Source organism: Cynoglossus semilaevis, chromosome 7 (assembly GCF_000523025.1).
Source record: "Cynoglossus semilaevis isolate Cse_v1.0 chromosome 7, Cse_v1.0, whole genome shotgun sequence".
Lineage (NCBI taxonomy): Eukaryota > Metazoa > Chordata > Actinopteri > Pleuronectiformes > Cynoglossidae > Cynoglossus > Cynoglossus semilaevis.
In genome coordinates, this window is record NC_024313.1 from 5,384,976 (window position 1) to 5,400,504 (window position 15,529).

The window sequence follows — 15,529 nt, forward strand, 5'->3', positions numbered from 1 at the left end:
CTTCTTTCCTCTGTCAGTAACCATGGCTACACTTCAATGCCTATTTGACTAAATGCCTAAAATTTAAAGTTTTAACACACACCTTTTGTCAGGTGAGAAAAGAGCAAAGTTAATCATAGCTGCTGCTAATCCTTCTACACTTCACCTCTCATGTCTCTCCCTCTTTATTTTCTGTACAAATCAGTTACGTGGTGTCAGGAGATGCAGATGGAAAGTTGAACATTTGGGACTGGAAGACCACCAAGCTCTACCACCGAATCAAGGCTCACGACAAAGTCTGCATCAGCGCCCTGTGGCATCCACACGAAACCTCCAAGGTTATCACCTGTGGCTGGGACGGGCAAATCAAGCTTTGGGACTAAAGTGTGTGTGTCATTAAAAGATAGATGGAGGTGGTTTTTCCAATTTACACTTTTTTTTTGTGAAAACCTACAGGACTGGTATCCAGTCTTATTGTGTCAGTGTCTGTCTCTCCCTGACATCCAAAGCTATGTACAAGTCTGGCTAATTACAAATGATAAAAACACACCAGGAAATATTTTTTCTGAAACAATACTAACAGATCTGTGTAATAAATGTCTTTCTATCCATGTTTTGACAGACGACACAATAAGCTTTTTATAATAAATTGGTGTCTAACAGGCCTGACAGCAGACAGTCTCTCAACAGAGAATCTTACTTTTGTTGTGTTGTTTCTGAGGAGTTCTGGAATTAAATGCCTTATTCCAGAGCCCTGCTAGAATTACAGATGCATTTTATACTTGAGAGGTTTATGACATAGATTTGTTTTTTTGTTTGCTTTTTTTTATTATTAAGTATTACATGTTAAATTGACAAAATTATGTACAGTTATACTCTGTACTATTTTGAGAGTTTTGTCATTCATTTTCCAACCATTTCTTTGTGGAAATAAACTTTCTGTGAATTTTATGTCCTTAGGTCACACGCATATTATACATGTCTGGGAGAAAGGCTTTATTTTTCTTCAATTGTTCCAAAAACCTCCGTTTTTATTAAGGTGTATTTTTATACCATTCCTATCAATTGAAGTTAATTCTATCACAGGGCCATGTCCCAATTATTTTAGTTCTTCACATAATTTTGATTATACCCATTATGATAGACTTGAGCAGCTCAGCTGTGATTGTTCCTCTACGTTAAGTTCCAAATACGTTTACTCTGTGTGGTGAGCCATGTGTGCAATTTATTATCTAGAATGAGGCCAGATATTGTCATGTTGAAATATTCACTGGCTATCTGTGAAAACAAGGTGTTTGACTTAGGCACCTGTCTATGTACTCCACTTTGAGGGGAGGTTTTCATCAATCTTGAAAAAAAAAAATCCTATTCAAGACTATAAAGGAGTGAGATGGAATTGGAAAAAACTTATTCTGATGCTCTTAAAATGTGAACAGACCAGATTTCCATTTAGGATGGTTAAAAATTTGAGACACCTTAGAGGCTTGTCTTAAGATCAAACACCTTTTGAAATGATTACATATTTTTTTAACTTTAACTAACTTTCCCCTGTTCAAGCCTCTATATTAGTGGGTTCTTCACAGATACAGATCCACATCAATATCATCAGGAAAAGATTTTGCTTCGACTTTTCTGGAGATTTCTGGACTTGAATTTGATCTGTAAGGACTCTGTCCATTCCTTCTATCACAACACAACTCTTCTAACTTTGAAGCTTAGCATTTCAGCTTTTTTTTCTGTGTTCTCTGAAAAGGTCCTGATGATGAGCAGAAGGGACTTGGCCGTGAGTCAAGTCCAGATACCACCGCAGTGATGTGTGAGTCAGACTGGGGCTGACCTGCAGCCAACAACAGAGCTACTGTGAGGTAGAACAGAGAGTCAGCCTCTGGGGGCAGTTACTCTGCTCCCCTGCACGGCTGAGGTCATCACGGGCCAGGGGAGCAGGAAGATAAGCTGGTACTGGAGCTTTTTACTTTTATATAAAGTTCAAGAGTCCAGAGTGGCCGAGCCTAGCAGTTTTTTTTTCTTGCTTGAAGAATTTTACAAAAACCCTCCAGCACTTCTCACGGCTTCCACTGTGTGTTCACCCAACTTAAGGTGTAAGAGCTGCTGGCGTTGAGGATGTTCTGATGCAGGAAAAGTTGTGGTTTGTTCGGGTCAATGTAAACATGGAAGAGACGGAAGTTGGCCCGCTCCAGCTCTTTGAGCAGACTGTACCAGTACCGCACCACAGACGGGTCATCGCCGCCCACTTCAAAACCGGCCCAGTGTAAGTGAAACTCCATCAACATCTGACCAACTGAGTCCAAAACACTTTCCAGAACTAGATTCTCTAAAATCTTCCACTCGGCACTCTCCATGTCTGCTTTAAGTACATCCACCTATGGAAAGGGAAAAAATGCACTTTAGATTATTACTGTTTTTACTGTTATTACACTGGAATGATACTTAAGTGTAGGTGATGGAGGCAAAAGCTTTAAAATGATGAAAATTAAATGAAGTTGAAGTAGTTTTTTTCTGGTAAATTGAGAGAAGAGAAGGCCTGAAAAGGCTTTTTATGCCACAGCTAAGAGAAAATGTTTCATAAGATGAATGTTAATGGTACCCTAAGGTGATATTCATTTAAGTAGATCCACACTTTCCTATAATTTATTACACATCCTCAGGAACCTGTGGATTTGTCTGAGTTATAAGTTGTTAAAGATACCCATTGTCTGACTTTCAAGTGTTTAAAAGTCCCATTGATAATGACGGTAACTTTGTCCGTGTTTTATCACACAATTACCATAGTCATTTCCATACAACCTGAGCAGAGATTTAAAACTAATAAATTAATAATACATTATTGCATTAATCCTTTGAGACAGAAGCCAAATGAAACTCCAAGTTATCTCTGTTAGGGATGAGAAAATCATCTGCCACCCTGACAGTGCAGATATTAAAGTGGCCAAGAAATCCTACTTCAATAGATGCCTCTGTGGTGGCAGTGCGGCAGAATTCCCTGACCTCATTAGCTGACGAGAACAAGTCTCAGAAACTCCAGAAAAAAGTGTCATCTGTGGAGAACAAGCCCAAATGTTCTCCTGTGCCCGGCCCCTCGGGCCCCAAATATCCCACAAGCAGAGGCATGTTACTTTAATTGGACAGAAACCTTGTAATGGAAAATTATGTGGCATCATCAGGAGGTGGTGTGTTCACTGGTCTCCCAGGAGAGTGTGTGTTTTCTCTGTGCATTATTCTCTGTTTGAATTGGCTCACATGGCGCTCAGCCTATATCTGTCTGAACATCGTTTTTTAAATTATTATTATTATAGTATGTTCAATATAAATGACTCTGTCTCCTTGGTCTCACATCTAACAGTACCAATCATTTGTTCTCTCTGCAGGGAGCTCACAGGCTCTGACAGGACTCCTGTCTGGGCTCAGCTACGGTACAGATGGTGTCGGATATTTTAACAGACAACACTGAGCACAGTCAGCCAAGCTTAGTCATCCATCGGTACTGTACTCTCACAACTTTCTCTTTCCTTTTAAGAAGTTATGACAAAACAAAAACAGACTATTACCCCCTGACTTCCTGCCCCCACAAGCCTTTCCTTTAATACTCCACTAAATTTTATTTAGGACTTTGTTTTAAAACACTTTATAGAACATTTCATCCTCATAGAACAATACATTTATAAAATAAACTAAAGTCAGTTTTGTTTGCTGTGGCATAGATATAGAAAATATTGAAATTAAAGCTAATTTTCCTTTCTGTGACGCTCCCTAAAATAGCTCTCTACCCCATTTGAGAGGCCCGCCCCACCGTTTGAGAACCACTGCTCTAATGTTTAATCCTCAAAAGGTTTGCAGGAGAGCCAAAGCTGATTCCAGCAGCCGACAGGTGAGTGCAGTCCCCGATCAGGACTAAAATTTTGATCTCATGATCTTTTCTCTAATCACTTGTTTTTTAATCTCATAAGCTTACCTTAATTTACCTTTGTAGTATAACAAAACTAAAATCAGTTTGAATTAAACTCTCATCAATCTGATTCTCTTATAACGAGAATTGTACATTATTGTAAAAGAGAGTCTAACTGTTAAATGCATTCCAGTTGAAATGACTGGAGTCACCATAATACTAAGACTGAAGGAAAACAGATGAGACAGACATATAAATGTTAGTCTTTCCTGAAGACTGTTTTTCCTCAGGATTTCATTTGTCCAGAGCTGATGGTGCTTTATTGGCCAATTACCAGTATGATCAATGGTTTGATATGCTGTCCTTTTCCACTAAATGAGATATGACTGCTGCTGCTGACATTTGTCCCTTTGGTGCAGTGTCTGCTGCCTCAGCTGGACACTGCTGTTCTTCGTCTTCAGAGCATGAGTCACTGGCTGCTAGTTATTAGGCAACACACAGATAAGAAAGTGTGCAGCGTGCACAAATGCATATTTCAACCTTTTCATTACTCTGATTTTTTTTTCTCAACTGCTGCTATTTCCTGTCACAAAGGCTTTTCTGATAGTGCTGCTGCTGCTGCTGCTGCTGCTGCCGCTGCTGCTGCTGCCGCCGCCGCCACCGCTGTCATCACTGCTGCTGCTCTGGTACACTGTGTACTCGCATTAAAATCTCATTACTAGGATGTGTATGGCCCTGCATTCAAAACAGATGAGTAGCTGTCATCTGTAAAACAGTGAAGGGAACAAACCCAAAACATATTTGTTTAATTATTGACATTTATATTCTCACATACTCACAAACACATTTAAAGTCTAAAAGCTAAATGTTTATTTAAAGATATTTCCTGTTATATATATAGGATATAGCATATAGGGAAAAGTTGTCAGAGAAAGACACCAGCCAGTAGAAATGATTGTAGATTATACTGGGTATATATATATATATATATTAAGAGTTTACTCTGATTATCTCTATTCTCTCTTACCTGTGCATGGCCAAATTCATTTAGGATGGTTTTGACATGCTGATGCTGGGCGACAAAGGAAGGGTTTGGATCCCTCCAGTCCACGGAGAGCCGATGGAGCCACATGTCAGCCTGCAGCAGGTGAGGCTGCTTCAGACTGGGATCAAAGCAGTGGATTTCACATCCTGACCTGGAGAGAGAACGCTCCAGGGACCGGTCCTCCACTCCCAACCTGGAGCCAAGATGGAAAAAGACATCAGGTCAGAGGTGAGTGTACGTGGCGCAGAATCAGGCTACTGGGAATTTCTTGACAAAAACAAATTGCCAGGAAAAAATCTTAAAATAAATTCGCAAAATATGTTTAAAGACTAATAACAAAAAAACAATAACAAAGGTCTTTTTATGCTGAAAAATATTTTTGAAGTATATTACAGCATATTGTGGTGATCAATGGGGGGTCGCTAGCCGTAGCAATATCTTCTCTGTTGACAACACGTAGTAATGCAGTGGATTACACAGGTGGATGACTTTGTCCGTGTGTGTGTCAGACAGATGAACTATTGTGTCAACAGCCTGTCTGGACAACCTTAACACCGTAGACAGCAGCTACTAACAAATGCTGGGTGGGCGAAAGGACCGCTCTGCCACATTTTTCTTCTGAGTATCTGCTGTAACATCCTCTCTTATTTTTAGTTTCATAAACATCGTGTTCTCAAACCACTCCTTACGTCCATCTGTTCTCTCTCTCCCTCTGTTTCTCTCTCTCTCTCTCTCTTACACACACACACAAGAGACATCTCATGTCTCTTGCTCACAAATTGTAACCCATTAGCATAGTCTGATCAAAGAGTTCAGGTATGTTCAACTCCCCTGCTGTGCCTTAACCCATTTAAGTGCTCTGGATTTCAACAACTGCAACAGAGCCCAGAGCAGGAAAAGTTTCCATGAATGGACTTTACTTAATGAAGAATGAAAGTCTGCAGCATCTGTGGGTTAAGATAAGACCAACCCTCTTTAAACTATTAATGACACATGGAAACTGGACAGATGTCTCCTACCCTGGGACAAAAATTAGAGATTGATTTTATTTATTTTTTATTACAGATGGTTGAGTTCTCATGGATGCATTATTCAATCAAGTTTACTTTACTCTCTGTATTGTTCATGTGGTGGAGCAAAATATTTGAAAGCAATTTTGATAAAAACAACTAGGGAAAAATGAATGGGAGGCTGTAGGAGCAGTTGAAGGGGAGGGAGTTTAAGGAGGAAAAGTGAACGGTGGATAATTGGTCCTTCATGCGGAAAAGAATCCTGAGACACCCCACCTCTAAACCACACCACGTGACATACCATCTCCTCCTGCCCAGGCACATCTTTACATCCAGCTCATTAAACAGCATTAAGATGAGATACATCAACAATAGACACATTGACAGATGCAAAAATGACTTTTATGTGCCTGCTTTATTTCAGATTTTCTCACTGCTAACGCCTACTCTTGAGTCAGAGTGACTTTAATTAAGCCCTGAGGTTACACATAATCAGTAAGATTAGAAAATTATGATTCTAAAAAAAAAGTTTCTAGTATATACAATATTCAGAAATGACTCGTTATAATCCTCTCTTTTTTGAGGATCTGCGCTGATACAGTAGTTTTTCATGCAACCTTTCTGTTTCTGCAGAGTTGATTCCTGCAGTCTGTGCATTTGATCCCTGACATCTACACAGAGACAGCAGCAGCAATTCCACTTCCCCCTCCTTCCTTCTTAGTATACACCCACCTGGCTGCCAACACACCTGCTCTGTCCCTCAATAGCTAAATGAATAAACTCCTCTCGCCAGAGTCAACACCCAGCCTGACTTTTTGGCGGACCCTGAGCAGAGCCGAGGCTACTCCCAAAAGAGGAAGCAGGGCGGAGTCTGAAGATGTGGGTAAGGCTAAAAACAGTTAATTAAAATCTTTTAATTTGTATTTGTACTAAATTCAACTGTGTATAATTTAGTGCTAACTGATAAAAACTACAAAACTGTAGAATTTAGTGCTAACTGATAAAAACTACATTATTAATAGTAAATGAGAGTATACTGTATGTATATTTGATTGAGTCTATACTTACCCAAAGGAGTAGACCCTGCAGTGTTTGCCCTGCATCCTGTGACTGAGGCTGTACTTTGGGTCTAAACACACGGCCCAGGGACCGGTGGAACCTTCTGGAACTGTTTCCTGACCATACAGTGATGAACACAAGACCTAGGAATGAGGTGCGGAAACATGCATATTACTATATTGTAAATATTATGCGACAGATTTGAGCAGCAAATGTGATTGTGTGAAACATGTCAGTTCCATATGCATGCACATGAAAAACAATGTAAAATGTTTCAGTGAAACTCATTTTAGGAAATTAAGCTAAGTCAGACGAGCCTCAACTTGACCTTCTTTCTATGCAAAGACTTTTGTTAGCGCTTTTACATTACACAGATATCATCAATCAGTGATTCTCAACTGGTGGGTCACGGATTAGTTTTCAGTGGTTCACAGGCCTTTGACAAGGCAAAATAGTTGAGGAGAACAGTAGTCATAAAAAGAACTACATATATGAGTCTTTCAACTGTCAGTGGTCAGCGTTGTCTGAATTCTTCAGGAGACCAGTGTCTTCCCTTTGCTTATGTTATCAACAGCACTGTATGTGAGGCTTTTCCAACTTCTGCACATAGAGTCTGAAGTCTTATTTTCCCCCAGACGTTCACTCATATTTGTACTTCACTGTTTTCTCATTTAAGACATGCTCCTGTTTATCCTTCTATCAAGTTAGAAGTAAACAAATGTCTAAATATATATCATCACGTTATCATCTAAATGTTGAACAGCTGGAGCTTTGCTGTGGAGTGGGTTCTCTGTCTGCTCTTCTTAAGCTGTCTCTGCTGCACACATCCAGTTTTATGATTAGCAGTATTTGTTTAGGCATGAGAGTATGATGCTGCCACACCGCTCAAGCATAAATGTGATAGAAGTGTGTGTGTGTTCCAGCTATGTAAATAAGACAAAAGACAATACAGAAGAGAGACATGATTAGTGCTGTCCAAAAATACTCTGTTGTCAGGGAACGATGTGCTCGGTGCCGCAGCATCTCATTAAATCAAATCTGCTGTGCACTTGAAATTGACATCCCCCAAGTTAAAATTTGAAGGTTAAATGCACGGCGTGGTACAAATCTAAAATTTCAGTGGAACATCATGTAGGACGGTTCTCAATGAGTCGAGTGAGACGGAAAATAAATGACAGTTTTTTGTGCCTTTGTTTTCAAAAGAACGGGTAAACAAGGCTGAACGTGTGGGCAGCAAAGTCTAATGTATTTAAATTGATGTCAAATCTGCTTCATTGTGCACATCATTGTTCATTTGTTCCAGCTGTTGTTGACACAGATGCTGTCAGAGCAGAAAGAACCTTGACCTTTTTTCTCCCTCTTATCTGAAGACATGAACTGCTGCTTCCTGAACTGTTTCACTGAATAAGAGCTCTAGAGACCTGAAAGAATGTTTTCGTTTAGAACATACCATAGAAGAAGAGCAATTAGTGGAGTTAGCATTGAAAACAAATAGCAAGACTGAATGAGAGTTTCATGTTGATTAATGATAACATGTACCTAAGCATCAGGTCTTGATCTATAATTATCTCTACAGTGAGTTCATATTATAATACAGGCTCTTTCATTTCCTCCTGCCTGTGTGGGGGTGTGCTGCTGTATGGATGCTACTGATTGGACAGTTTTGTCACAACCCATCTCTGTGAGTAGCAGCTCCACCAGGCAGTGTGTCAGTCAGCATTACAGCCCCGCGGATGCTGCAACACTCTCATCCACTCCCCTCCACCAGCACCTGTCACTGTCAATGATGGACAGCTTCCTTCAAGGGCTTCCCAGAAATACACACTGTCACAGACACACACTGAGGGCCAGAGTCAATCTTTTATTCTGGAGGCGGGGGGAGGGTAGAGGGATTCTTGTCCAATCTCTATTTTTTCCACACTTGAACGAGCACAGGTTTTCCCTTTCTCACCCCCAGGACACACACTTGTCCTGGGAATAACTCATTATGAGCTGGATGTCTTCTTTTAAGAAGATACAAAGTCAGTGCTTCATCATACAGAGAGGAACCCTGTGCTGACTGTGGAGAACTGGAAGATGAGGAGTAGATTTATCCCTTAGACAATTAAAATAAAAAAGAGAACTAATGTAATCCAAACGTTTTGTATCTGTCTGCCGTGGTACATAAAAAAACAGAGATTATAAAGATTATAATACAGTATGTGTACTTTAAATTCATAGTAATTTAATACTGCTGTGGCTGTGCAGACAGAGCATCTTATTGATTAAGTGTAAAGCGAGGCCTTGATTATGTCTCTCATAATCAATACAGTCATTTATTATGGGTGTGCTGCACACATCCATGTTTACTACCTCCATCAAGGCCTGACATATGCAGTAAATTCACGCTGTCTTTAAAAAATACACCTTCAGTAGAGCAGCAACTGCCCGACCGTCAGCTGAGGTCTTTATTACAGATAGTTTGATGTTATGGCAGAAATAGTCTGAAGGAAATGAAAGACATTGTTGTTTCAGATGGGCTTCTGTAGAATGAAGAACAAGAATTAATTTAGAAAGATAATGCTTGAGAAAAGAAAAACTGTAGTCTTGGGCTTGTAAGTAAATGAAAAAAGTGTTTTAAGAAAATACTTTAAGAAACCTGTAAATCTTGAAAGCAAAACAAAGAAAGAGAGAAAAAGAAAGGAGCTGATGGAAAGAGGAAGGAAGAAAACAAGGAGGAAGAGAGGAAAGGAAGAAAGATAATTGCAGACAATAATTTCAAGATTAAAAGTTCTACAAATTGAATTAAGTTTCTCAGTTTATTACAGAAACCAGATTTAGTTTTTATTGTTTTGTTGTCAGTGATTCCAGCATCTCCAAGTAAATATCTGCAAAACTTTACATTGTATTTGTGAAAATATACTCCAAAAACTATTCATAACCAGTAACTAGTCTTTTACTACCATACAGTGTATCAGCGTAACGTTTATTCATGGAGAGTCAAAGTGAACGACTGTGACTCACTTGTGGTGTTGTGATGTAGCTGAGAAAACGTTTTGCTTCTTCCTCCAGGGAACGACTTTCACTGGCCCAGGGCTGCAGGTCTATGTGCCACCGAGGAACCTGCCATCACAAACACAGAACGGTAAATCCACAATTAACTGAGATCAAAGTAGGCCAATGATAGAGAAATCCAGTCCAAGGACGTGAACACAGGCAGCTTCATTTCATAACCCACTTTTTAGTGACTGGGTTAGAAGTAGGTCACGTTGTGCTCAGTAGAGAGCAAACATCTACCTGTGTGTTTATGTGACAAATAACAACTGCAAACATTCGTTTCCCTTGTTATGTCACTACAAATGGGGGCTGCTGTTCTGCTTTTCACATGTGAGAAAGATAGTTTGAACATTCACAGCTGTGTTTGATGCTGGAAGATCAGGATTTTTTAAATCAGCAGGCTGCAGCAGCTCAGTCCAGCAGAGCAGAGCCTGGTAGTGGATCTGGGCTGTAAGATCACATTCCTGAAAGCTGGCAGAGCTCAGCCTCACAGGCTGTTCCGTACACATTCCTGAATGTGTCTGTTAATGATCAGCGGACAGGGCATGAGAAGAAGAACAGGGAACAGTAGAAGGAGAAGGAGAAGAGAAGGTGAAGCAGAGTGAAGACGTGTTAGTTGGCTGCACAATGTCTAAGGAATTCTTGTCTCAGCTAAGTGTTAATGAGTGTCAGTGTAATCTGTAAATTAACATCAGTGATTTCTGTGTCAGCCTACATCCCTGTCGGTGATTGGTGTTTTATGAACACCCCACTTTGTTTTCAAATTTGATGTCAAACATATGCCTAGATAATCTAATCATCCATGATTGGATTATTTTGGCGAGTTCACGTCAGGATTATTCATGGCTGTGGGCACATCTGTGGAACGAAGACACTGAGCTGACATCGACATCTGTTTAGGAAAGTAATTCTTGGGCAGCTTAGAATTCTGTCCAATGATCCCATACAGTTTTTTTTTTGCACTTTGAATGCACCCCCATTGTACTCAACAAATGAATGTGATTTTCTAATGAAGCAAATGTTAACTGTCTGGTTGTTCATTTGACTGGTAGTGGACACAAAGCCTTGCATTGGCTGTTAAAAGTGTTCATAAAATTCTGACATTAATCAAATCAAAAAATGTACAACAGCTCCACCACAGTTTTGAAAGTAACTCCTGTTAAAAGTGTTCATAAAATTTAATCAAATCAAAAAATGTACAAAAGCTCCACCACAGTTTTGAAAGTAACTCTTGAGCCGTAGTCAAGATGCACAGTAAAACACCAAAGTCCAAAACTCTAAACTCTATGAACTCTATGAAGCTAAATTTTGAGTTTTGTACTGCAAATATTTCTTGACACTTTTATTTAATCATACCATCATTTAAATTAGTCACAAATAAAAACACACACATCTGCCAGTCTGTTCCAGCAACATGCAGTAGGTTTTTGTCATACTGATGAATGTTGATATATATCCATTGTAAGTATTCAGTAGGTAAGTATTCATGACTATTCATGAATATTTTATAGATACCCTGTGATTAATCACCATCACCTGCCACTTGTTTTAGCACCATATTTATTACAAACACTTTTACATAATTTAGTCCAATAAAATTCAGTGCACTTCCTCACAGTGAAACCATTAAGGCTGCATCAAGATCTAGAACCTTGCATGTAAATTACCACTAATACATTATCAATGACAGCACTGAATGTGGCTTCTCATCCTGCCGCTGATCTCATCCCAGCTCCACTCAGACAGACTTAAGATATGAATGAGTGACTGTAGATCCACGGAACAATATGTGACACTTGGCCTTGAATTGATTTGGAGCCAACTGGAAAGAGCTGAATGCTCGTGTCTCAACTCTTTTTTTTCTCTCTCTGGTGCTCTGAAGGCACCGTCCCTCTGTTCATCTCTCATTTCCCTCCTCTTTATTTTCTCCTGGCTCCAACACTTTGCTTGTCATTTCATCACTTCTTACTTTCAGCAGAGATTTACTTTTTTTTAATCTGCTGCACCTATGAACAGATTTAATGCAGTAGACATGGGGTTTCTCAGTGTAGTCTTTATCACATGCTGTCGATATTTCTCCTTTTTTTAGCTAGGCTTTTTTTAAATTGTCTTGTCAGTACTTTGCTCCTAAATTTACTCCTCAACTACTAGGTCCAAGAACTGCTCAAAATGTGCTAGAGTGGGTTCATGTCTAAATCTAACTTTGCAGATTATTCCAAAAGCACTGTTTAATTCAATATTTGTTTCTGTATTCTCAGACACTTAAAAGTCCTCAGACGTCCTTGTCCCCGAGCTGCACTTGACATGTTTTTCCTGCCGACTCCCTGAAAAGCTCAGCTGTCCACCTTTTGCATCAGCTTGGTGCAGGTTGGGGCAGGACTACTGATCAGAGACAGATGCGGGGGGACAGCAGACTGAGCCTCCAGTGTGTTTAGTGCAGCAGAGCGAGGCCGGTAAGGGGGGAATCAGAGAAGCAAAGGACAGTGTGAAGGTTGAAGACAGCCACAAATGTGCTGACATGGGAATTTAGTAGAGGAAATTGAATTATTCACTGCTTCGTTGTCAGGTAGAATTTAACTAAAATCTTTTTTCCACTCAGGTTGGAATAATTATACTCACAGCTACAGTATCACAATATTTTGTATATACATAGGCTCCAGAGAGGCAACACAGGGATGTTGTGAATGGTGAATTGTGTTGTGAATGGATCTGAGAGACCACGTGTTTTTGTATGCACACATTATACGATTGCACTACAAGCCCAAGAGCTATTACTAATTGCTGAATCATCAGTGAGTGGAAAGAAGATTAGTGTTAAGCTACATGTTCAATCAAGCAACAGCAATTTATCAGACGTCAGGGACAGCAGTGTTGAGCAGGAGAACAAACACACCCGTCACTGGGACAGAAGTGAAACATCAGCTGTTTAAATGTGTCCCATGACGGCAGCTGTAACAAATAGTCGGGTAGAACATTTCAGGTTATGACCTTTACAACGTAGTGAGTACTGTCATCTTAAATAAGACATTTATCATTTTGAAGAAATTCCCAAAAAGTCCCAAGAAGATCAGAAAATACTGTAATCATAATAATTTACCAATTTTTAAGGAATTGTTTATTTAATCTATGAGATAATGACATTGACTTTTATTCAAACACCTTCTTGACACAGCGTTGTCTTTACTTCTTGTTTACAGGGCTTTTCTGTGTGTCCTGATGCAGCTGGGTGTGGTGTGCATCTGAGCCTCAGTGTGAGAAAAGAGGTGTGAGCTGCAAGGCCAAGCATGAATAATCCCCAGAGGCGAGGAGGATGGCTCGGTGAACAAGCGATGACTGGATAAAATAAGAGACGGACGTCTGACAGAACAATGATGACAGGTGAGGAGAGGTGGGAGCAAGTGTGAAAGACTCAAAAACACCGTCAGAGAAACTGAATATTGCTGTGACGTCAGCGCCTATAAATTGATTGATGCCAAGAATAAACAGAGCCAATACATAACAATCGATGATAGTAGGACACGGTGCAAAAGGTGTTAAAAAAGAGTTTCATCAGTGTATCGGATATCAGGGAGGAACCTTCCACAGGTGAGCTGGATTTGGAAACTTACATAAAAGAAAAAGCAATTTTGTCAGCCAAAGTTTCTGGTATATTGCCAGTGTAGCTTCTCTTTGGCAGGCTTCTTCTTGTGTCTATTTTGAGCCACGAGGGAAAAGAGAAGCTGATGTTTGATTAAGCCGCAGGTTGTTGATTTGTAGTTTACCCTTGCAGAGTATAAAAGCAGTGAATGTTCTTAGGAACATTTTACATGAAATGCCTTAATTTGGATGATTTGCCTCTGTAGCGTAGAACCACTACTCGCTCTAGCAATGAAAGATTCAGTTGATTAAGATACATTCAAAATTCTCCTTTATCACAATTTAACAATATTACTCACTAAATTCTATGATTGATATTACTCTGAGAGACTGGTGGTCAGGACAGACCCTGCTGTCTCTGCTTCCCACAATCATCTCTATTCCCTCACCCCCTCAGCCAATCCCAGCTCCTTGAGAGAAGAGGCTCAGAGTGGGAATAACAGAATTAAAGTAGAGGATTACCATGATCTCTTTTTAATAAGGACACTAATCTCTGAAGAAGTTTAACACTTGCTCTCGAAGAAGGCGGACGCTTTTCCCCTTGCTCCCTTCCTCCCCCAAGGGGACCCCTTGTCAATTATTTGTATTGTTTTTATTGTCTATTCACGTTTTTTTCTTGGAACGGGTCGTACAAAACTAAATTTCGTATCACCTTCCCTGGTGCATATGACAATAAAGAGATTCTGATTCTGATTCTGATAACGTCAGTCTCCAAAGCAGAGTGATGCCATAAAAGGAAGTCTGTAAGGAAGCGGAGGTGATTAGTGGTGGTGGATAGTGGTGGAAGGAGAGGTTCTCCTCCTCAGGTCTCCTTAAGTCTAAACTGTACTGTGTAGAAAGTAGTTATTGTCTGAATACGACTGTAGAAGATGTTCATTTGCTATCACATTGATCTTTCATAAAAATAAAAGGAACCCGTGGGTCATTTTGACTGTCATCCAGCTCCAAGCAAAGCCAACAGTCGCTCTAATATCTGTCCTCTGTCTTGTCCTGGTACGCACCGTTCACTGAAATCTTAGTAGAACTATCTGTCACCTTGGAAACACACTTTTCTTCCTGTCACATCATGCATGTGAGTGAACATACATGAAGGCAAATTCAGATGTTTTTATTCACCGCAGTTTACATGAAAAGCACCCTGATGTAGATCGACGATGCTGAAGGCACTCTGTCGTCTGATTTTTATCTCATCCTGTCATGGTTGGGCCCTCGTGCTCCTCAGAAGACAGATGGGCTGTTATTAAAGGCACGCAGTTAAAATCGGCTGCTCATCTATGCGGGCGTCTTCCTGGACTATATCCCAGATCTGAGATCTGTGTCTAACGTGTCTCACTGGCGACAAGAGAAGGATCTTGTTGAGTGCCATATGATGCTCACGTCCTGTGACTCAGACAAACAAAAGAGACAACGACGTAAACAGAAACAAGTGTTGAATTTGTTTTTCTTATAACATCAAATTCATGACAGTCACCCATGGTGTGGCCTGTGCTGAAATGATCACTATTAATTAAATCATAGGAATAGTACTAGTTTTTCAGTGAAATGTTCTGCTTCTCATTTATTGATTCTGAGCAGTATCTCTCCATGTGTTTGACATTCTAATGATCACTGGGTGTTATCTATCACATTGATATAATACTTAGTGAGTTTGAGATTGAAGCAGAAAACTGTCTTTTCACACTGAGACAGGTTGTGGTTTTTAAAAAGCAAGTATTTTTGGTCTGCATGAGGTTTTGCAAGAGGAAGTTCAGCTTTAAGGGATTGTGATAAAAACAACGGAGGCGGGCCGTCCCATTTCTGAGGTCAGTGCGTTCATTCATATCAACTGGTGGGAGGTTTAGCCTTACCATCGTGAAAAAA

The 15,529-nt window shown here is 40.0% G+C and overlaps 2 protein-coding genes and 1 long non-coding RNA gene across 5 annotated transcripts in view; 2 read left to right on the forward strand and 1 right to left on the reverse strand.

The window, feature by feature from the left end:
* The window catches only part of cdc40 (cell division cycle 40 homolog (S. cerevisiae)), a 42,321-nt gene extending 40,943 nt beyond the window's left edge, over nt 1–1,378 (forward strand). For all 3 annotated transcript variants that reach the window (XM_025057085.1, XM_025057084.1, XM_017033709.2), the window contains one exon: nt 185–1,378. In XM_025057085.1, the coding sequence (XP_024912853.1) occupies nt 185–362 (178 nt within the window). In that variant the 3' untranslated portion in view covers nt 363–1,378. The remainder of the gene's footprint in view (nt 1–184) is intronic.
* mettl24 (methyltransferase like 24) lies at nt 766–10,124 on the reverse strand. The gene is made up of 4 exons (XM_017033434.2): nt 10,001–10,124; nt 7,007–7,140; nt 4,911–5,121; nt 766–2,360 (listed from the first exon to the last, which is right to left on the reverse strand). The coding sequence occupies exons 2-4, from the start codon at nt 7,039–7,041 to the stop codon at nt 2,043–2,045; spliced, it is 564 nt and encodes a 187-aa protein (XP_016888923.2). The 5' UTR covers nt 7,042–7,140; nt 10,001–10,124; the 3' UTR covers nt 766–2,042.
* Nucleotides 5,167–15,523, forward strand: LOC112487261 (uncharacterized). Its single transcript, XR_003050190.1, has 5 exons — nt 5,167–6,821; nt 7,013–7,151; nt 10,049–10,121; nt 12,292–12,486; nt 13,231–15,523. It is a non-coding gene; the product is annotated as an uncharacterized LOC112487261 (long non-coding RNA).
* Nucleotides 15,524–15,529: the final 6 nt, after the last annotated feature.